Genomic DNA, 23,433 nt, shown 5'->3' with positions numbered 1-23,433 from the left:
GCTCTCTCGTCGACCTCTTCTTTCACTCTGCCTCTTTCTCTCTCTCACTCTCTCTTTTTCTCGCTCGCTCTCTCGCCCTTCGCCATCGCGCGATAGGAAAGTCGACTTTTCTTTTTTCGTCATTTATTTTCGCCGCTTCTCTCGAGCGCACTCGCGGGATAAACGGGAATTTTTCCCTCGTCTACTTCACTAGCCAGATCGTATTTCAGCGGGACGAACTATCTTTTACGCGGGAACTATTTCTTTCTCTCTCTATCTCTCTCTCTCTCTTCCTCTCTCACCTCTCCCCCCCCCNCCCCCCCCCCATCTCTCTGTCTCTTTCTTTCTTTTTTGTTTAATACATGGCCGGTTTTACCCCGTACATGGCGGAATAAATTTGTGGGTCGCATATTACTCACGTACAGGATACTTTATTGCCCGGACGTGTACACTGTAAGAAGCTATAAAGTAAAATACGCGGCAATCGAGATGTACGTGTTTACAATAGCGAGCGGATAGTTTTACTTTCGACTCGCTCCGGTGCGCGCGCGTTAAATTAGACTGCCGCCTGATAAATAAGCATTACCTATGCAGTTGCGACTGTCCGAGATGGGAAAAGCGTGTGCGTCTATCGGCGAATCAGTTTATAGCGAAGAATCCCCGCAAAGATCCGCTTTTCGTCATTAGCTTTATTATTCTGCGACCATTCTCTCTCTCTTTCTGTCTCTCTCCGGTAGATAAGATAATGGGCAAAATCAAGCCCCTTTTGTCTTCTGACGAACGAGGGTAATTATACGGAAACCGAATTCGTCGATCGAGGCGCATTTCAGTCCTTCCAGCCTCGAACGGCGGTTCGATTTGGAGATAAATATCGACAGGAAACGTTTGAAAAGAGCCGACGCGGACCGCGCGAACGCGGAGTTTTCGCCGAACTCTCTCTCTCTCTCTCTCTCTCTATACTTCCCCCCTTTCTCTCTCTCTTTCTTTCTTTTTCTCGTTCTTTAAGGATTATCCTCAAAAGGGGAGGGAGGTCGGTGTTCTGTAAAAAGGATACCGGTATTTAAGAACGTGGGAAAGACAGCTCTTCTTTGAAGTGCTAATAAAGAGGGACCGGCTGAGAAAATATCAGCGAGTTGCACTTTCTCGACGATACGCCCGGAAATATTCGCGTCGCCCGTTTCCCCCATAGCGGGACCTACTTTCGCGACGACCTACGAGCGTGTAACCCCGCGACCGGTTACACACGTTGTAATTTCCTTTACCGGTCATAAGTATTCCCGGATCGCTCGTGATATGTCTCGCTTGTGATCCATAAATCGTTGCGTCCGAGTCGAAGTTATAGCGCGTCGAAACGGCGCAATGAAACACGGGAAACGAGATACGAGTAATAGAGAACGAAACACAATACCGTCGATATACGGCGGGATAAGATGATAACTAAGGAGCAGCGAATCGTAAGATAAATTGCGACTGAGAGGATAAAACACGCGGATTGTCCTACATTTTTATGAGCCCGCATGAATAAAATATAAGACGAACATTCTCTCTCTCTCTCTCTCTCTTTCTCTCTCGTTGCAAAATATAGAGATATCGATACACTGTTTACCGTCAGTTGGATTCTCATTTTTATCTTTTGCCTCCACGTATATCATGTTGCCGCTTGATCTACAGCTGACGCGGAAGAGTGGAAACTTCGGCTGTTTTGTTTCGCGCGCCCGCGCTGCGCTGTATTCCGCGGGAAAACATTTCCCGTTGCCGCGAACGCACTTTGGAACTTCGATTCCGCGCGGCGCGTAACGTTTTCACCGAGTTTTATCGCGAGCGAAACGCGGCGGGGGAGGGCTCTCTCGCCAAGAAAAAAATTAAATTACCCTCCCGTTACAATTTTCCGGCCGAAGCACCACCACGAATCGCACACCTCTCGCGCACCTCTGAGATTAGTCGCGCCGCACGGCATTGTAAATCACCGCCGTGCGTGTGCGCCATTGTGCTCCGTCCCTTATGCGCGCGACGCCGCGTCGGTTTGTCGCGCGAAATAACACAACGCGATTTTTCCCCGTAAACGGAATGAAGAGTGGACCGGGGGAGGGGAGAGGCGAACGAACGAGGGGGCGGCGGTATCGATAAGCTGATTTACGATCGACGACCGTGCGCGCGCGTGCGATATAGAACGCTCGCCAGCAAGGAATATAGCCGGTCGCAGCGATGGCGGACGTGTCCCGGAGGTAATGCATTTTATAGTGGACTCTGCGACATTCCGCTGCAATTCGGTCCGCGGAGAGAGAGAGAGAGAGACTCCCCCCCCCTCGATGACCTCTACTCGCATTCGGTTAAGCGGGGTTGCCGGGAGCTTCGGCCGGATCATCGTCTTCCGCGAGTTCATGAACTCGCGCCACGTCCGCGCCCCGCCCCTGCTGTCGTCGACAAACAATGTTGATAAGGACGGCGATAATTTATGGATCGTGTTTACCGTAGAAGTGCGCGCGCGGAGTGTTTGGGAATGCGTGGAAACGCGGTTACGGTTTACTGACGCGACGACGACGACGGCGGCGGCGGCGGTGGCAACACACACGCGAGCAAACGACATCAAAGAAGCGCGATTTCATTTTTTAGTGGAGGCTCCTCGCGCGCGAAAATGTCTCCTGCGCGAGCAGCTTTTTTCCATCGCGATCGTAATCGCTTTCGTTTGATTTCGTCATGCGCGGCCTCTTTATTTTTATTTTTTTCTGAAATTTGGAAACGCTAGAATCGGGAAAAATTCCGAATGTAACTGCAAATATAAGGATTACGAGATGGTGACGAAAAAAAGAAAACGGCGAGTAAAACGACAAACCCGGGGGGTCGGGGGCAATTACGAAGCTGTCAGTGTAACCTGTCGGGGGGGGATAACATCAGTCGTATTGTCCTTTTCAGCGATGCGAAGCGCGCCCGGAACAATTTTGCTAAAAACGACGAGGCGATAAATAAAATAACACCGCGCTTCCATTCGAGAAGAAGCATGGAAACTGCGCGTTTGAAAAATTTCGAACGGCCGCAGGCGGCGTATTTCATAATAAATTCCGTTTATAATGTAATAGTAATGCATACCGCCGTTATTATGCGACACGAAATTAATCCTGAAGGCACACGGTACTGTTCATTGCATCGCGGCTAATTACGCGCGCTGGACCACACACATACATACACGCGCTCTCCTCTCTTTGGATTAAAATAAATCTTCTAAATCTTTGACAGAGGATTAAACAGCGCGTCGGCGCGGTTTTTTCGAATACATTTCATTACTTAGGACGTTGTTTACCCAGGGATTGGCCTCTTTTTGAATCGCGATGATTAGTGAGCTCGTGTCACGATATTTCACGCGTTGTTTAGCGAACTGTCGCCTTTGCCGAGGAGACTCCAATCTCTTTCTCTCTCAAACCCTTCTACATTTTTTAGCTTGTTCTTTTTTTTCCGTAACTTGTCATAATATTTATTGCGCTCTCCGTATTATATTACTGTAATGTATTCCGTTACTTTTCCACGACATTTCACAGGTTGGCGGAATAAAATGAGCAGGACCAATTTTAACATTTTTATCATTCGCGTTCTCTCAGTGTTGTCTAAGCTTATTTTGCGAGCGACAAATTCGAAACGCTCTCTCTTGGATATTTCGAAAACAGCAAATTCAGACAATGCCATAATATTTTTTGATGACTGTCTAGCAACAAATGAGCAGCAAGTAAAAATTTGTTGAAATTCATTCTGTTTATATTGTTCCGCTACCTTACAAGACGTCTTTTCTGCGCGCACGTAATATGTTTTTAGAGAGCTTGGCCTGCACTGAGAAACCCATTTAGTCGATTTAAACCAAATTCTTGTTTGCATATGGGCGAAGCAACGTTTTGGTTACAAGAACTATGCGTCTTCATTTTCGTTTCAGAGAACCGAACCCTCTTATAACCAAACATCTGTTTGCCCATATCCCAGCAAGAATTTCAGCCAATTAAATGGGTTTCCCAGCGTGTAGGATAAGAACGAAAGCAACTATCTACCTATCTATCTCTATCGGGTGCAAAATATTACTTTCATTTCAACTGAAGTCTGCAGTAGTAATTCCACGCGCGTTTTAAACGCTGCTGGGCGCGCGCAAAAAATGTTTATGCGCCGGCATAATCCGCGGCAGTTCTCGGCATTCGCGGCGAACCAAGGGATTCGCCCGAGCACGAGTCCAATTCGCGCAGCCTTTGAAAAGCCTTAAGCGGCTGTCGCGCGGTAATCGGATAGAAGTTTCCCGCGGCCGGGGACGAACGTCCGCTCGCGATCGCGAGCGGACGAGAGCGGAGGAACGATTCCGGGCTCTTGGCTGCGTTTCAAAGCCGTTTCGTCGCCCTCGAGGGCCGCGTCGCAGTCGAGGACCCGCAGCCGATTAACCTAAATCCCGGCATCCTTTTTGCAATTCACGCGAGCCGCGATGGGAAAGCGAGATTTCGCGTTTCCGCGCTCGCCCGATCGAAAGAAACTGATAGTGGGCGTGGCGTAAGGAACGATTTTCTTCTATCTCGCAGGTGTGATCAGCCAACGTTTATGAAGTTACGAGCTCGTTGTCGGGCTTTCGTGTCTACAAACAGTACCGGGGTTTTTATTGAAAATTATGTCGTTTACGTCATGCGAGTGTCGAAACGATTATGTTGTAATAACGTAATAATGTGTGGTGTATTAAGAAATAAGAGAGAGAGAGAGGAGAAACTATCGCTCACGAAAATCAGATCGAAATCGTCGTCGTGGCGGACCCACGAGGGGGTGTCCCGTGTAGTATTTGCCTGATTGCTTATCTCTCCGAAATCACCTCTCCGCGTCGATCTTCCTTTGTCCTCGCGGAGATTGAGGCATGGGGATGCGCGCAGGGATTTTATCTTTCCGTACATCTTCCCGGTGCACCTTCCGGGTTATCCGGAGCGGCGTCTGCGGCAAAGCGCCCTTCTAGATCCTCCGCTGGATTAAGACGTGGATTTCAGGAGGAGCCCCTTGATACCGAAAAGTCGTGGTGCTCGCAGGCGGAACTTCGTCATTCCCACGCCGGGGCACGCGTTGGGGAGATACCGGAGACCTCGGACTTGATTAACGCATACGCGGACGACGACCATCTGCGCGGTGCAGGGCGCGTATGGGACTCTCGTTGCTGTAAACGTAGAGAGAGAGAGAGAGAGAGAGAGAGAGAGAAGACCGAACGAGCACAAGAGCGCCTAATTGCTAAAGTTCCGCGGGCGATCGACTCCCGTCGTTCTCGGCGTTTTCGCATGACACTTTTCCAAGGGGCCGAGCTCTCGCCGATATGGGGCACGCGAAGAAAAAACGGATTATTCGTTGAATCGAGCGGGAAAGTTTGTCCAACTTTTCTCCGGGTTCAGCTAGTGTTTTTAAAACGGATTAACTCGTTGATTGAGCGAATCGAGTCCGCGGTATCAAGGAGGAGCGGTATATGTCAGATCGATGAACAGATTTTCCTCTCGCCCTGGTTTCTTCGCAGATTTTTTTCCCCTCCTTTTTTCCACCTTTTTTTTGCGCGCGCGAGCGGAACGCCACTGCGCGAATGGAACGCTAAAAATAAGATGAGCGAGTAAGGCGCGTGTGATTATAGCTCTCCCAGTATCGCGCGCGCTATTTTTCGTCTGATAAAAACACGACGTAATTCTGGAATATCCGTTCCCATTCTGGCGCGTGCACCTCGGTTTAATTCTGCAGAACTATTATCTAAATTGCGAACTTCTCTCGCGATCCCCGAGTTGCCCGCGCCGCGTCATTGGATGATAAGTTAACGACATACATTTTAATCGATGTAAGGTCGCCGTGAATACGAAGCCTCTCGCGCGGCAATAGATTAATCAATATCGAAGGTTGAATACGAATGTGCGGGATTTGTTGAATGAATTTCGCCTAACAGCTATTTGTAGCATACAGACTTCTATGAGTACATGCTTTTTTTTTCTATTTTCACCGCGTCTTTTTTCTACGCAGCGTTCTTAAAGGGCTTAGCCCCAGGATGTATATAAGCGCATTTGCCCGTCTCTCTCCTCTGATTTCGCCCGAAAATAAAATAGTCAAATAGTCGAATGCAAAGCAGCCGGCACAATCTCTCCAGCCGGTGGGACAAGCGGCGCTCAAGGGGAAACTACGACAATGCAGACAATGCGGCGGAATGTCGGGCGGCGCTCCCCGAGATGGAAAAAGCGCGTTCGGGAATTGATTTAACCTCGTTCGTCTCGGTTTAAGCCGGGGGCCGGCCGTGTGTGTGTGTGTGTATGTGTGTCCGGGAGCTATGCCTCGCAAACTTCAAAGGCCGTTTTGGCGGGCCGCTAATAATTCATGTCGTAGCCACGCGCGAGGAAAAGTGGCGAATTATTCCGGCACGGGGAGTAACGGAATTACAAAGCGAGAGCGTTATGCATTCGCGAGAGGCAAATGCATGCGCGCCGCCGCTGCCACCGCCGCGCGGTTGCCCGTTCCGCGCCGAGACGTAATGTCAGTGGACGCCTACATTTTGTTAATGAATGCCGCGAGCGAATGCCCCGGCCTTGTTGCACTCGGACACGCTCGCAACCTGTCGCCGTCGCGAGACCGACATTTATTTCTCGCATCTCGCGACGCGCATCGCGCTACGTTTATCGCGGCGTTTAACATTCGTCCGTATAGAGAGAGAGAGAGAGGGAGAAGCGAAAACCACCTAATGGTATGTCTAATGGGCATCCGAGAGTATCCACTTATCCTCGGAAATTCCGACCGCCGTTCTGCAATCGATATCCGTTGAATTCTATTCGGCGTACACACGCCAGGTTTATGTACAGGGAGCTCAAGAGGAGCTCAAACTGTGCGCGCGTCGCGGTGTACGCATGTCGCGCTCGCTCGCGTGCGGTCATAAAAAAATAACACTTTATATTTTGCCATTTTATAGCATTAAGCTCGGCTCTTATCCTCTCTCGGTATTCGCGCGAGTGTTTATCTCTGTCCGCGCGCGCGGTCTGTGGCTTCGCGAGAGACTCGTATGAAAACAGTCCGTTAAAGTCCATCACATTTTCCGAATAAACACCGCGGCTGATATCAACGGCAACGGCAATTTATTAGGCGTTATGTAGGAACGGGCGAAAATTACAGTCGATGCCGCGCGTATGGATATTCATTAACTCTCCCGGTGAATATGGATGTCCGTGCTGAACGTTACAAACGTTCATAAGTAAAATCTAATTACGTGAGCGTATCTGTGCCCAATTGAAAAGAGAGAGTGAGAGAGAGAAAGAGAGAAGCTCTATCTGGCCGGCGTACATGACCGTCGCGCTTCGAACGACCTTTTATTTCCTCCAAGCAGCTGAAACCGCGCGCGGAGTCTCACCTGAAAACAGCGCTATTCTCCGCGCACGAAGTTAATGCACTTACTGTGAAATTTTTTCCACAGCGGACCGATTCGAACGACGCCGGGATAGGTGAGGGTGTGTGGGTGGGTCCTTTATTTTCCGCGTCGGACCGGCCGGTCGCCGCGGTAAGGCAACTTTTCGGATTGTGCGGCTCTTTCTCCGCTGCTTTTTTCCACATTTTCCGCCCGTTTTTCAGCTTTATCCGGCGACTCGATAAATTTCGCAACGGTAAAAGCCAGAATCCGCCGCAGTTTCCCGCCATTTGTCGGCAAACGTTCGCCCGCCGTCGCTACCGGACGGTGTATATTTTATTTACAACCAGCCGGATTCCGCGGCGTCCCCTTATCATATTTAGAATAAGACAATCGAGTATTCATTAGCGCAAGGCGGGAGGAAGATCGAGGAAGTTAATTCACGTTCAGTGAATGGAAGTGAATTTATTATTGGGATTCATTTACCGCGAGATTAACCCTCTAATGGCGGTGTGGATTTTCAAAACGTCAAGGCGTTTTTCAAAGTGTTTCATTATGCAATTATTTGAAGTCGATTGGTAAACTTTATCGTACTTTTTTCATCTATAAATAAACCGAGGAAGAAACATTATGATTTCCTTTTTTTTCTTTCACCTATTCGTACTTTAATTAGATGGAAAACTAACAAAACAGAGCATGGGGTCGGATTCGACCCTGATATTGGAGGGTTAAGTTACATGTGGAGGAGAAGCACATGATTCACCGGTTTGTCGAATTTCGAAGGAGATTGCAAAAGCAAGCGAGGGAGAGCTGTTCGTAACGCGGAAACGGTTGAACAATCACAGATAGTTGAAGATAGTTTGTAGACGGAGGAGTTATTCAAACGAAGTGCAAACAACTGTCGACCGGGAGAAAGAGAGAGGGATCGTACGAATCGCGCGTTAATCCGCGATTTTTAACACGTCCTACTTTTCAGTGCTGAACATCCACAGCGGGGGTGGACTAATAAAACAGCGCGGTGGCGGCGGTTGCAGCGGCCGGGAGGGTCGGTCGGGGCGAAAGCTTCGTAAAGCAGTCGGCTATTTATCAGACACGTCCGCGTTTCGCAGGGATAAAGCAGGGCGTTAGGTCGTACATCAGGCCGAGGAAAGCGGATCGCGGATTCGTCGCGCCGGATTCTACTGGCCGCTGAAAATTCTGAAAAATTACATCGGGTTTCTCTCTCTCGCTCCCTCCCTCCCCTTCTCTCCTTCTCTTTCTCTCCCTCAATCGACTTTCCAAAATTCGACGATCCTCGCACTCTTTGGACTTTCACCGGACTTTTTTAACCTTCCGACCGTATTATGGGTGTTACAGATAGACCCAGTGAGTTATATTTGAACAGTTATAGCGAAGAAAACTGCGTGATCTAAGAGCTCTTCTCACTTCTGGAAAATTGTCAAAGAATCGCTCCGTCTGTTAGACGTGATGCGGATCTGATAAGCCGATTAATGCGTGTTTCGGGGCCAACCGAATTTAACGCAGGGTCAGTTGATCCATGTGCTGCGGTTGATGTATTACGTATTATTTTTGGAAAATAATAAATAACAGTGCTATGTTAAAGTCAAGTGGCGTGTAATCTACACGAGCGCGAAACGTGATTCTGAATATTTATGATTTTCTAAAACACATGCGCGTTACCATTTGGCAAGTAAAAAGTAAATAATTCCCGATACTTTCGCAACAAGGATATTTTTTCCATAAATTTTTTTCATAAAAACACCTATTTCCGATATTTCAAAATATCCTCTTTTCCGGCCGAAAAAAAATATATATTTTTCGAACGCGCACTATATGGAATCATATTTTTCCCCCGTTAGAACCATCGTTCAACTTCAGTCCGAACCTCAAAAAATTACGATTTTTTAAATAAAATACTACCATTTGCAGGCCACTGTCTGGATTCGAATTGTTATTTTTTCAGTAGCCTTAAAACTTGACTTTCCACGAATGCAAGATTCAAGCATCGAAGGGGGAGAGCCAGCCTTTATTGCAGAATCTCTCAAGTCTCTTTTCTTCCACAGTTTTTCAAACACGGAATTCGGAAAATCGTACATAAGGTCAACATGAGCCTGTTCGCGGTACGAGCGACATTTCGGGAGCGTGCGGTCGAAGGGTTAACCCGGCGTCGAACGCTTACGCCCCCTCTGTGTGTACGTTGCGCCCGTAAAACACGACACGACGACGACGCCCGGTGGTCCCGATACTCCACCGCCGCTACTCCACGTTTCTATTTTTCATAGAGCTCGTAATTTTATAACGACGCCACGGCGCGCACGCGGCTTCGCGCCTCGGCTTTTATTTTCGCCTGACTCTTCGTCGACTCTGTATCTCTCGCTCTTTCGCCTTCCCCCTCCCCCTCTCTCCGCATATATTTCACGCGATCATTTTTGCCGGTCGCGAAATAACGCCCCCCGGACATATACGCGCGTATGTGTTTTCATTTCTCGTCGTTGACTCGCCGTCTCGCTCGCTCGTTCGTCGCACAGCGCCCTTTACAACCCGGCTATTTATTCGGCCGGCTATGTTCGGCGCATTATACGCCGTCATTTATTTTCGCGAAACGACCGCGCTTCTGTCGCGCCTCCATTCGCAATCCCCGTGGAGAAACGGCGGAGTCGCCGGTGCAAAATTAGAGGGAGAGTAATATTTCGCGCGATCGAGGATGCGCCGCGAAGCGACGACGATTCTTCCCTTCCTCTCCTCCTCGAGTCTCCGGGTTCCCGTTGAAGACTCAAGAACGCCACTTCGAACCTTCGACTTCGCTTCGTCCCCTCCTCCCCCTTTCTCTTTCTATCTCCCTTTCTTCTTCGGCGAATCGAATCGAGTAATTGCCTTTCCACGCAGGCTTTAAACGGCCGATTTAACGCGCAGTTTGCCCGCGCCGGAAACTCGTCCTCAGTGCTCTTCTCACTGCCCCCTCTGTCCCCCCCCCCCTTCCCAAAAGTAACTCTTTCAAAGGGGCGGTTTTAAACCGCATATGTTTCATTTATTATAAAACGTACGTAAGTTACACAGGCGTGCGTGAATAAGCGAGCACACATGCACGTCTGTTTGCTGTATGCAAAATGTTTAAAAAGGTTAAAAGGTCCGTCTCTCAAAGGGTCAAGAGCGACCACCGGGAAAGGGATATTTACGTAATATGTAATATGAGTGCTCTATAATGCCCTCGCCTCGTTGCCTTCCCCTTTTGCTGGCGAACATGATGTCGCGTTGGCGGATAATGCTCGCGTACCTCCTCTCGAATCTACCGCTGTTAACCATTATAAATTCTTTTGCGCTACTTTATTTCGTATTCTTTTTTTTCTTTACGAGCGTAAACGGCGTAAAAAATTGGCGTAAAAAATTGTTCTCTCCTTGCTCCGAGGCGAGGCGCCGATCCGAGATGCCGCGCATTTTGCGGGGGACCCGTACTTTCGGCGGCCGGAAATTTGTCCGCGTTGAAATCGGCGTGATCGTAAGACGCTGATGAAAAATGCTTCGAATGATAGGCATCTCGAACACCGGTATGACTCGACCGTCACATCTCGTAATTATTACATCGGGTTGGAAGGAAAGTAACGTGGTATTTTTAGCTCCAAATTGAAGGAAGTTTATTCATATTTAAAATCAATTTCAATCAGTAATGTAAACGGCCGTGGTTTTCTGTAATCTTTCGTCATCTTTCGGGCGACTGTGTAATTCCTCGCGCGTCGGCAAAGCTCAAGCGCGAGCACTCATCCACAAATGTAAAAATTTCTGCCGACGACCTCGACGTTCTGTGCAAGCAAAGAAGCAAGTACTTTTATACTTTTCCGAGTGTCCAAGACTTTTTTACTGAAGTTAAATTTGGAGAAAAGTTTTTTTTTTTATTTTCGCTCGAAGATCGATCCAAACTTCAACTGCATTATTATTTTCAAATACAGAGTGAGGTGAGTTGTGTCTATTGTCACCTTGGATGTTGATTTGGGAACGACTCACTTTTCACGCTTCTCCTCACTTATTTATAGAAACACCTCGCTATTTCTCACTTTTAAGAAAAAAACTCACTTTTCTGTTATTCGATTTGAGCCCTTTTAAAAAGAAAAGTTCAATCAGAAGAAATCACATTCAATACCTTACTTCTTTAAAGACAAAACAACAGATTTAAAGAAAATAGGATGTAACAATGGCTCCGACGGCATAATAGTCATAAAGTGAAGATATGTTGTTTTATTTTTTAGATTGTTTTTATCATGTTGGTCAGAAAAACAGATAAAGGCTGGCATGAGCAAACTGTGTTTTCTTTAAATCACATAGTGGAATCGTTTGTCCACGTTTGTCCATCCACATTCTTGTTTGTTCTCCGAACTAGAACGAGTTCTTAACAAACAAATCCTAGATAACAGACAATGATTGTGTCGGGAGCATATTTGACTGTGTTTTCTTTAAATTGCTTATTATTGAATATTATTCTTAAAAAGTTTACTAACTGTTCTGTTTTCAACGGTAAAATCCGTATCTTTTTTTATTTATAAAATTTGTTTTTATTCGTCGAAAATATCTGAGATGTCCCAATGTATCCTGGAAATATATTAAAATGTAGCTTAACTAGATTCAAAATATTGTTTTTTATTTTATTTCGTTTAAACGTATTTGAGAAAACAAAGAATTTAAATTTCTGCTTTTTGCCAGGAGTTTCCTGATGCAATACGAGTATCTAAATACGTGCCTAGATGACTGAATCTAAAGGAAATTTTACTCAGATTTTATATATCATATAACTTTTTTATTCCTCAAAATTCAAATTTTACTTTTCATTGATTTTCACTATTTTTGACAGCTAAACTACTCCCATGTCTATGAATATCTTGGACGAATAAAAATATGTTATTAACGACTTGTTGAAGTTGAAAGAAAGTTTACAATTACAGAAAGCGTTCAAAGTGGTGATCATTATAATTTCTGTTGGGTAAATTTTTCTTCCCCGCTCTCATACTTCGAAGTTATTCGAGACGGTAATCGTTATTGCTTCACGGAGAAAAGTTTTATTGAATAGAGAACGGAGGAGAAAATAACAGAATTTTTAGTTCTTATGAACTAAAATCGGTTTTTACGGTCAGAAATTCCGTTTCATTCGATTTATTCATTGGCACGTTAATTCAATTAATCTTCTTTATGCTCATTGTGTATTAATGTTGATGCCTCTCTCTCTCTCTCTCTCTCTTTCTCATTATTTCAAGTACTTTATCATTATCGTGCGACTGTATTTGCGGCATCGTTAGGAACGCTGATCGATGTCGCGAAGCGACTCGACAAATGTTCGCGCGGCGCCGTTCGGCGCGAAAGTGTTCTTTCCCCTCGACGATTCGGCTCCGTTATTTTATCCGGCCGCTGTAACTTACGGTCGAGCTCCGCTCGGGCGCGTGGTCAGCAACCTACATTTCAGGCAGCTTCCCATAGGTATTTTAGATATTATCCACGAATTGTTGCAAACTGGCACGTGAACTATCACGCGAGCTCCCGCAAGCTCGCTTCCCCCTTGTCTTTCCACCACCGATACGCCTTCCCTTCCACCACCTAAAGCACCACCGAAGCCCCCTTTCGCCGCTGACCTCGGCCTGAACTTCGAACAGATTACCTTCTTATTTTACCCCGGGCAACCCTGAATTTCATGCACGTGACGAGCGATCGTTCGTCATATTCTCCCGTTCACGTGCATAACCGTGTGCCTATATTCCGCGCCGCTTTTCGTACCGCATCAATCGAACTGCATTTTGGCGCAAAACGCTACTTACCCTTGAATCCCCGTGACGGTGCGAAAGTACGACCTTCGGGGCGAACCCGCGGTGGCGCTTTATATTTGCGTGTCCTGTTCTGTCTAAAAATAAGGCGCAATGATGCGGGAAACGTGCTGTTAAAGCGACCCCCTCTAACGTGCGAATTTTCTCTCTGCTTGCAGGACGATACCCGCATAATGAAAGTCGGCGACAAGAAGCGTTGGATACACGATCCGAACAGTGAGTAATCCGAATACATTCACGCACTCATCATCGTTGAAATGATATCTTTGATATGTGGAATTTTTTGGATCAAACGCGTTTCCCCGAGGTCGAGGAACAATGCAGGAATAATTAATTATAGTTATATAAGAAGGATTTGATACCAAAATTATGATTTTTGAGATTTTGTTACCGTTGGATAGTCTAAAATTTCTTTCTATGTAAAACAAAAGGGTCCAAGCCTTATAGGTGTTTAAAATTGAAAGAACAGTTTATTTACCACTAGTTGTGCCATTTTTCACTAGTTGCGTCTTTCTTACCCATTTTATAAGCTTGCTAATGAATAACCTTAAAGAGGAGAAAATGGACCATGCGTGACTTTTTGAAAGATTTTGAAGAATCTCAGTGCTATTTATACTTTTGAAATTACGTGTGAAATTTTCATCTTTATTCATTTCCAACCGTACGTCCATGCGGGCCGGATCATTCTCACTACGGCCTCAACTACGGCCAATTCGCCTTTGTAAGAATAATTCAAGGTGTAATTTCTTGATTTTTTCAAGAGGATCCAAGCGGGAACAATTGATTAAACAAAATTTCCGCTCTCACACAGGCGCATTGAATGTTCAACACGCGAAAGTTGAGCACAGGATCCAATCAGGCCGCCCTATTTTTGCATGTTCGAATCGCGTGTGGGAACCAGGCGGAACATTTCACACGAGATGTCTATCGCACCGCGCGATTTCGCACGGGTAATTGACATTGTCGTTCGCCGGACGAATTGCGTTATGACGCATCAAATGAATTTCACGGGCGGCGGCGGGTGTATTCCCCGGAGAGTCCCGGATCCTCTTCCGGCACGGCCGCGCGGTGTCATCGCTCGCCTTCGAATGCCTCGCGATTTTTCACTTCCGCGGCAGTGATGCACGTTCGCGAACTTTCCGCGCCGGGAGGATCGTAAAGCCGGATATACGTACGACCAGCGTGAATTCGAATGGAATCTCTCCGCCCGTCGGCTGGTTCGCTCGGCGAAATGTGATATTTATCACGAGCGTTGCCGCTAAATTCCCCAGAAAATTCCAAATATTATATACTTCGCGTTGCGCCGGTAGAATATTGCGAAAATCTGGAGTAAAAGCCGCGGAACGATAGACGGTTGTGAAAATGACGCGAACATTCTCGAGTATCGCGCGCGGCGGATGGTGCGCCTGTTCAAATATTATTCTTTTTTCTTACAAATATTGCGTAGAATCGTCCGAATTTTTCAACAAGCGACTCCCTCGCTTGTGGATATCTCGTCGGTTCTACACCGTCGAATCGTATCGATTGCGCGGCGGACGAAACAGAACCAACGACGAAAACTGCAAACATGAAAATCATGATTCGACTTACAATCGTTTCTTCGATCTTCCGCATTACCAGCATATAGAACATTTCTTAGGATCTAATTCGGATCTAGCCTGTGATTTCCCCAAAAAATGATGGAATGATTAAGAAATTTATGAAGTTTCGGACTAGAGGTGTAATGTTTCAAAAATGCGATTCTGTTATAAGTAGAAAATCCAGGCAGATTCCATTTTTTCTGTCCAACGTTTACCCGGACTTTTCTTTTTTCGGTTTCCATTTTGTATTTATGTTGAACAAAATATCCGAAAAGCTCTGAGCGTTTACGTACGTTTTGCAGGTAAGAAGCGTGCATATTCAAGCTGCTTCAATTATTTTGCTCAACCTCTTTTTGAAATAACTTATATGTAGGACACAGATTCCACCATATCTGATCATCCCCCGATGTTTTTCTGAACATTTTTTCTGGCTCCCATTTTGTACCACGTTTGAAAAGATTATGTACTTAAAAAGCGTATATACTGAAACCGCTTCAATTATTAATTTTACTCAACCCTTTCTTGAAATAACTTATAAATGAGACATACGTAAACAGATTCTATATTTGATCACTTCTAATATTTTCTCGGGAATTTTTTATGGTTTCCATTTTACACTATTGAAAAAATTATATGAAAGAAGTTTCTGAAATAAAATATAGGCTCCTGTTTAAAATATGTACGGAAAGAGGAAGAATTCGCGACGAGACGTGTGCGAGATGATGTAACGAAACGATCTCGGAACGATCGTTCCGTTACATCATCTCGCAAACATTTTCCGTACGCGCGCGCGGCGACTCTGCGAATTCGCGCAGGAGTTAATAATTTCTATGCTGATGTTAAAATCCATCGCGATGGGCGAACCAAAGGGGGATTTTAACGGACGTATTTAATGCCGGCCGTAAAAGAGACGCGGCGGCTCCATATTTGCATTGCTGCCTTTTTAAACGTTTCCGATTTGAATTGCGCCATCGTGTAAAATACAACTGGATTCGCCGTCGCACGTCGAAGATTCCGCATGTAAAATGCGTTATACGGCCCGCGCCGTTAGCGGGGACGGATTTATTGCTGTAAAATGTAATCCTCTTGTAACGCAGATATAGCGTGCGCACCGAGGAAAGTAGAAGATAAATTCATAGAGAATGGACGCACAGTTGGATACATTTATCCTATTTTCTCTCTCTCTCTCTCTCTCTCTCTCTCTCTCTCTCTCTCTCTTCCTTTTGTCGCAATGTTACTTTAGTCATTCTTCTTGTTCGCCCTTTTTCTTTCTCCCTTTGCAAATTGGCTTTGACGCATCACATCGCCCGGACACGCGCAATTCTCTTTAATTCGTAAACGCGATTCTTTTTAATTCATTTACGCACCGGTGTATCGCGCAACTATGCATGCCTGTTTGTACGTTTTAATTCTAATTGCGTAAAACAATAAACAACGATGCGCGCTCTCGGAAGGGCCCGGGCGAGCTGATTGCGCGCTTCTTTTGCGTTTTAAAACCGGTTGAATTCGCCTAAATGTTACGCATTATGCATCCATTAATATGCGCATAATTATAATCGATCGAGTATTATACCATACATCGATGCGGGACAATGTATAAATTGCGCCTCACAGTACAACGTGACGCGAAAGTTTATTGATACGATCATCAATGCTTGCTATAATTAAGTGAATAATTCCATTGGCCATAATTAATAACGAGTGAATACTATATGAATACCTCATACGAGACATGGATATCGCGCGTGTCTCGGCCCGTGAAAATTCCACTTGAAAAGCGCACACTCTTCGTCGTCTACCCCGCTTTATGCTCTATTTGAGAGAGAAAGAGAGGGAAAAAGAGCGCGAAACTGATATTTTTATAACAAATAGCTTCTCCCGACTATTCTGCATCTAATTTTTATCCAGGTAATTTCCGTCCAACTTTTGCTCGGGTGTTTCCATGCGATCTTTTTACTTTAAAAATAACGCAATTTCGCTTGCTCTTACACGCACGTTTTAGTATTAAAGGGGCTTCCAAGTTTGTCGCGCGAGGAAGGAGAGAAAGGTTCTCCTCTGGCGGAAAGTGTAAACGCGACACAGTTGCGAGGTCGAGGGAGAGAGAGAGAAAAAGGAGGCAGGGAGGGAGAGAAGGAGAGAAAGAGTTCGCAATGTTCGTCGTCAACATTTTAGAGGCGAGCCCCCGCCACTTTAGGAATTTTTAACGAGTTAGCGCGGGGGACGCGTTCGCTAAGTGAAAATTTCTAGCGCCACAGTTTAGCCGAATGTGCGACGACGGCAGCGAGCGCAGTGGTGTTAAATGCCGACTGTGGTTACGTGTCCATTTTTTTCCGATCGGCTTTTCCATCCTTTTTTTTCGATCGGGCTACCAGCGGGTGCGCGCGCGTGTTGTACTAAATTCTTAAGCGGAGTTGCGCCACCGAAGGTCGCAGTAACGACGACGGGTTCTATTTCACGCCTCTTAGCGCGAAATAGTTTAAGGGCCACGGCGGAAGCTGAACGATGGAAACGGTGAGATGAGTCGAGTCACGTATTTAATACCCCTTCCCACAGAATCTCCCGCTCTCGAGTTCCCGCGCTCGATTTTGCGATGTTATCCGTGCTGATCGTCGTTTTCCTCCGGGCGACGGAGCGGACGGGCGGTACACGATGCATTCTTAATTCGCGCCAAGTCGAGACGGACGTCGATGTTCGCTTCTTTTCTTTTTTTCCCCTCTCCCACCCCTCCGCGTCCCTCGTTTATCCGCGAGAGAAAGTCCTCAAACCCTAGCCGCTTTTGCGCGACTCGCGCTTTAATTAACGGGGGAAGTTTGATTTCGACGATCTGTTATTAAAATCCAGCCCGGGTTATCGGGGATTAAGATCGGGGGAATGTATTTTCGAGTGTTCTCCATAAATTATATTTAGCCCGCCCGCGGGCTTATAAATATGTTACACCACGTCGCTACATTTTTCATCGATGCAAATGCAGCGAGAAGCCGGAAATAGCGGCGGTAGTATTTCTCACAACGAGGAGGAACAACCGGAGGAATTATTCGCGAGACGAGAGGCATGAGAAAAACATCACGACGTCGCGCCGACCGGCAGAAATCGCGATAAATTACGCCGAGCGATACGCATGATTACACGTTATTTATACGTTTTAATTTATGCGGTATTTACTGCGTACCCCGAGCGAAGCAGTCGTTCGCGACGTTCGCGCGAAGCGAAACAGCGGCGGCGGCCGACAACATTGCGCGGCCGCAAATTGATGTTTCAGCGTGCAAGTATAATTGGGCATGACTGTAATAATAACGCGATCTTACACGATAATACGTACGTTGCGGACATCTAATTATTATCTGATAATATATATCATGGAGGGTACACTTATGCCGGGTTAATGCGTGTATCGCGATTCCGTATTCTCGGCGCGGCTCACACGCGCGCGCGTTCGCATTAGAATACGCGTGTGTTTATCATTATGTAGATTTTTATCGGGCGTATCGAGCAATTTTGTTGTAACGCCGGCAAAAATACGACGCAAATAACAGTCTTCATCACGCGAGGCCTGGCCTGTATCGCGATTCCCCCCGCGAATCGCGATTATCTTCCTAGTAAACTGCTCGGTTTCTCAAGATTTCGTCATGAATTTTATACGAGTGTTATCGCATCTCACCCCTCCTCTCCCCGCTCACGTGTGTTGAGACGAGTCTCAACGAGATTTTTATTACGCAAGCTTTTTATGAATTGTCACGAATCGTGACGTGGAAAACGCGAGATGCCATGTCTTTGCGTGATAAATTCGCGATTTAAATATAACGGTTTTTCCGCCGGCGGCAAATTTAATACCTCATGTGAACGTGAGATGGCCCGATCGGAAAATAAATAAATAAATAAACGGGATCAGTTCCTCACAGTAGCGCAAAGTAGAATTTAACCTTGAGAGTAATTCGCGATCTTAACGGTGAACATCACAGGTCTCTCAAGCCTATATTACGAAGAAAATTGTAGCTTTTGCATCTTTGGTCTTTTATGAACCATTAGGTTTAGTACGAATTTTTATTCATCTCTGTGAACCGTGAAATCAGCCATCTCATTAGATCAGACTAATAATAGCAACACTCAGGTGGATCCATTTTTTACCGAATAACAGAGGAATGAGGATAACACAAAAATTTCAATGAACCGTTCGTAACACAAAATTTCTCACTATGTAGGATAAATCCCGCGAAGGGAACAATTAAAATTAATACACGAAAAAGATACAAAGAGATAGATAGATAGATAGATAGAGAGACAGAGAGAGAGAGAGAGAGAGATCGGCGAAGAAAAGGATACACGCGTGTCCTTCGAATTTCCGACGAGCCCCTTCGAGACGCCGGAGGATTTACGAGGCGCGCTTATTACGAAATTCCGGCCGGGGAGTTCTTATGCTCGCGCGGCCGCGCGCGAAAACGGCAAATCAATTTCTGTCAGCACACGCGCCACTTAATCGTCGGCGCGAGAGCATGTATCATCGCGGACACAGTCATCGGGGCGCATGCAAATATGCGTTCGCACATGGTGTGTGGTCTCAGGACACGGCGGCGCGATTGCATCCGCCGCGTCCGCATCGAGGCGGCCGCGCGTTATCGTCGTCGTCCGCGTTATCTATCGGCCGTCTCGTTGTTCTCCACCGCCACCGGCCGTCCAGCGCTATTAGCGTCGTTGATCATTCCATCTCCGAATACGGGAACGCGCGATNCCCCCCCTCGACGGGGCTACGATAGCCGCCCCGCGCGATTTATGGTATCCGCGGATCCCTCGTGGCGACGTCGGTAATGGATAGTGAGGATCAGATCTCTCTCTCTCTCTCTCTTTCTTTCGCGATTATCGGCCGCTCCCGTAAATCGTGCTCCAAGCACACGGAAAGAACTGCCGCGCGGCGGTTCGGGGGTAATTTAGGTGACTCGGTTTCTCGAGGGTTGTTCGCGAAGGGAAGCAAGCAAGCGGCAGGAGTGGGCAGGCAGACGGACGAAGAACAAGCAGTCGCGGCCTCCTCCGTCCCCACGGTCGAAAACTAATAACTGTATGAGCGATTACAATACGGTAATAGCGAAAGTTAGTCGTTAATGCGAGAGGAACGTCGGAGAATGCGAAGGGGCGGCCAAGTGGATGGATCCCCGAGCGTCTTTTCTGAACTCGCGCGCACAAAAGTGGGCCATCGGCTCGCCGGGGAATAGTTCCGAGTAAATTAGCGCGGCCGTCAAAGCGCGGAGCCAAGTCTCCGGTCTTTTCTGCAATTATAATATTAGGTTGGTGCATATGAAATGTCGGATTCTTAAGTGATTGTATAAAACTGTATATCTTTCTTCAAAAGCTGTTTATTCAATCAAAGTATGCTCCATTCGCTTCAATACACTTCTCCCAACGAGATTTTAAAGCGTAGATGCCTGTCTTAAAAAAATTTTGGTCTTTAGAATTAATAAACTCTGATATCGAGTTTTTTAGACTGTCTTCATTTTCATGGTGTTTGCCTCTTAAAAACAGCTCTAAATGCTTGAAAAAATGAAAATCGGTCGGCGAGAGATCCGGTGAATATGGTGGATGCTGCAAAACTTCATATTCCAGTTCGTTCAGTTTCGCAATTGTTTTGTGCGATGTGTGCGGCCGAGCGTTGTCATGGAGCAGTAGCGGGCCATGCCGATTCACAAGCGATGGGAGTACAATTTGGTGTCTCAATATCGTTGTATGGTCAACTTTCATCCTGATAGCAAGTTCCCTCGTGGATACGGCTGGATCCGCTTCCACTAGAGCCTTCAGGTCATCATTATTCACAGACGTTTTGGGTCTTCCGCGCGGCTCATTTTGCAGTGAAAAATCGCCAGTCCGAAATTTTTCGAACCAACGCTGCACTTTCCGATTGTTAACCGTATTCTCCCCAAACGCTTGGTTTATGTTGCGTGCAGCTTTTGCAGCACTATTACCAAGTTTGTACTCATATAAGAAAATGACGCGAATGTCGGCAGAATTCATATCGGTAATAAACTCAAAAGAAATAAAAAAGGGAAGACCTTCGAGAAAACCTATTTTGTTGAAATGAGTCTCTGGCAATGGACAATACGAGTATGAATGAGGTTATGCCAAATACAAAAGTATAACGAAAACAGGGAGGAAAACGTCCGCATGTAAAGAGAATGCGACATTTCATACGCACCAACCTAATATATCCCGTCCTCTCGCGCCACACCTGACGTTCGTCATACCCCTGGTTGGCTCGCCGCCGCGGAGGTCTCGTCCTTTTCTCCCTCCCGTCCTCCTTCTCGCCCTCCTCCGCTCGCCGCTTCTCGCTTTACCGTATAATCAGCGCGCCGCGGTCGGGAGTAAGGAGCATCATCATCTCCTCGGCCTCGGCGACTTCGGCGTTATTACCGCCAGTAACCTGTCCGTTACTCTCCGCCGGGGAAAGATCCCCCCCCCTCCTCCTCCCCCCTCTCTCCCGGTTATGTTTCGTTTCTTCCGGCCGTGCGACAACTTCGCCACTTTGTCGAGCATAATAGACCGACCGAGAGACCGACGACGACGCGGGGAATCGCGTTACTTCTTAATGCCCTCGCTACCACCGCAGCCGGTCGACGTCGTCGTCGTCGTCGTCGTACGCGGAATTTCAGTGTTTCATTTCCGCGAGACGCCGAACTTTTTTACGCCCCGCGCGATTTTCAGCACGGAGTCCCGCGCTCGTTTGTCTCGCGCGTCTTGCAACGTCGCGGTTTAATGTTTTGCTCGCGCGCGAAAAATTTGACGCACGGCCGGGCGAAAAATTTGATGCGCGGCCGCGCGAAATCTCGCACGGGAATAAATTTTCGATTACGAGTTTTTTCCAATGAAAATCCCCGGAGCTATTTCCCGCGACATATTCCGCGACTCCGGCGAAGGGATTAATTGCGATGGACGTTGACGCGGATATTTTACGCGTCACGGATTCCCGTGTAATGACTCTCGTAATACTTTGTGCGAATTGTTTTCCACCGTGAATGTATAACGGCGCAATATATGTCCGGCTGCGCGGAAGTTCGCGCCTGCGGATTCTCATAATGTAACGATAAATCGTTAAATACGCGCGCGCAACCTTTGTTGTGTGTTGCTTCCTTCCTTCCTTCCCCGCGGGATACGCGGCCGCGTGTGTTCACATAATTATATTTAATAAAGAATTCGCCGGCCTCCCACCGGACGAAACTGCAATTCTACGCCCATGCGGTCGCATAGTAGTCTGAAGGTGGAAATTTTTGATCAAAGCTCGGAATCTTAATAAAAGTTATTTCTCGTGTACAAGAAATATCTCGAAAGGAGGAAAAGTAACTATTTGCAAGCGACTCGACATTTATCTCATTTTTTTAGATAAATACAAATTAACTCCATTTTCTTATAAATATACCTTCCTCTGAAGGGTTCTAAGAGGTCATTTCTTCTTTTACGATACTTTTGAATGGGAAGGGAATTTATATTACTTTGGGAAGGATTTTATATCATTTAATCGAATATTTTCATTTTCCGATTCTCTTCAAACTTCATACAAATAATTCCGATTACACACGTTATATAGATATGAATAAGGGTAAATTATTTTCAAAATTTTTTGTAGTATAACGGTTCGCAATTATTATACAACTGTAGTGTCTTCCAGAAACTTTCAACACCTTTCCTGAAATATTGGCAAAACAACACTTTTCCATCGTAAGCTTGCGCATATTTCGACCACAGATCTAGTTATTACCTCGCTTCAGAAATAAGAACTCAGCATAATGTGAAATTACCCAGCATATTCTTTTACCTTATCAATTACATGTAATCTACCGCCATTATTTAAAATAATATAATATATAGCCCAAATTTTGACAGTGTGACAGATGGGGCTGAAAAATTCCCTTTGAGTAAGCAATATTTTTAGCATCACCGTTATTCACGAGTGACGGAAGAATAATAAACGATAACAATTTACGAACATTCGACTATAGGACGTCATAAAATTGCATCAACTTGAGGTGTGAAATTTAAAGCAAAAAATGACTTACGGCCAAGAAGTACCCAATCTCGGACTACTGCGCGTCATTTCTCGCGTCTCCGTGCGGTTCCGTGCGAAGCGCCCGGGCTCTCGCGAGAAACGTTTCTCCCCGGAGGAACTGTCGGATTATATTTATTCTCTAATTTTTCCTTACGTAATGCAAAAGTTCACGCGCTTAAGGGTTAACGTCAAAATCCACGCTCGCTCGTAAGTTTCGCGGGAGGCTTTCGCAGTCTTTTAGTGGAAACACGGCCCTCTCAGCCGGGAATACCTCAAATATTTTTCCCAGCCCGGCTGGAAAGCCGCTCGCCACGAAACTACCGACTTTACTGCCGCGAAATCCGGAGTTACGCTCGGCGGATTGCTTCGATCCGCCGAAGAACCGCTTAAATATGGCCGGCGAACGGTTACATCCGGGAATACCCGTCTCTGTCTATTCCTATTGTCGAGGATCCGCGATGCCTCCTGCGCGACGACGCGTGTTTCTCGCGAAGGAAACCGTCGCACGTCGACGTTCCGACTTCACCCCCGTCCGATGCGAAGAAGGGCTGCCGAGAGCTTCTTTCACACGCGAGAAAAACTGTCGACGTGCGATACCCTCGTCCATCCGGAGAGACGACGACGGTGACGACGACTCATCGACGATATCGCTCGCGAAATCTCGTGGATCTCGTGGCTTCGGGGGACGCGTGT

At 46.5% G+C, this 23,433-nt stretch overlaps 1 protein-coding gene across 1 annotated transcript in view; it reads left to right on the top strand.

Annotated features, from left to right (window-relative positions):
- LOC106741465 (testican-3) overlaps positions 1–23,433 on the top strand; it is a 148,572-nt gene that overhangs the window by 66,280 nt on the left and 58,859 nt on the right. Inside the window, exon 2 of the mRNA XM_014613535.1 lies at positions 13,296–13,353. Within this exon, the coding sequence (XP_014469021.1) occupies positions 13,296–13,353 (58 nt within the window). The remainder of the gene's footprint in view (positions 1–13,295; positions 13,354–23,433) is intronic.

This window comes from Dinoponera quadriceps, unplaced genomic scaffold (genome assembly GCF_001313825.1).
Source record: "Dinoponera quadriceps isolate SergipeBrazil2010 unplaced genomic scaffold, ASM131382v1 scaffold405, whole genome shotgun sequence".
Lineage (NCBI taxonomy): Eukaryota > Metazoa > Arthropoda > Insecta > Hymenoptera > Formicidae > Dinoponera > Dinoponera quadriceps.
Note: the sequence above shows the minus strand (reverse complement) of the source record. Positions and strands in the feature narration are given on the sequence as shown.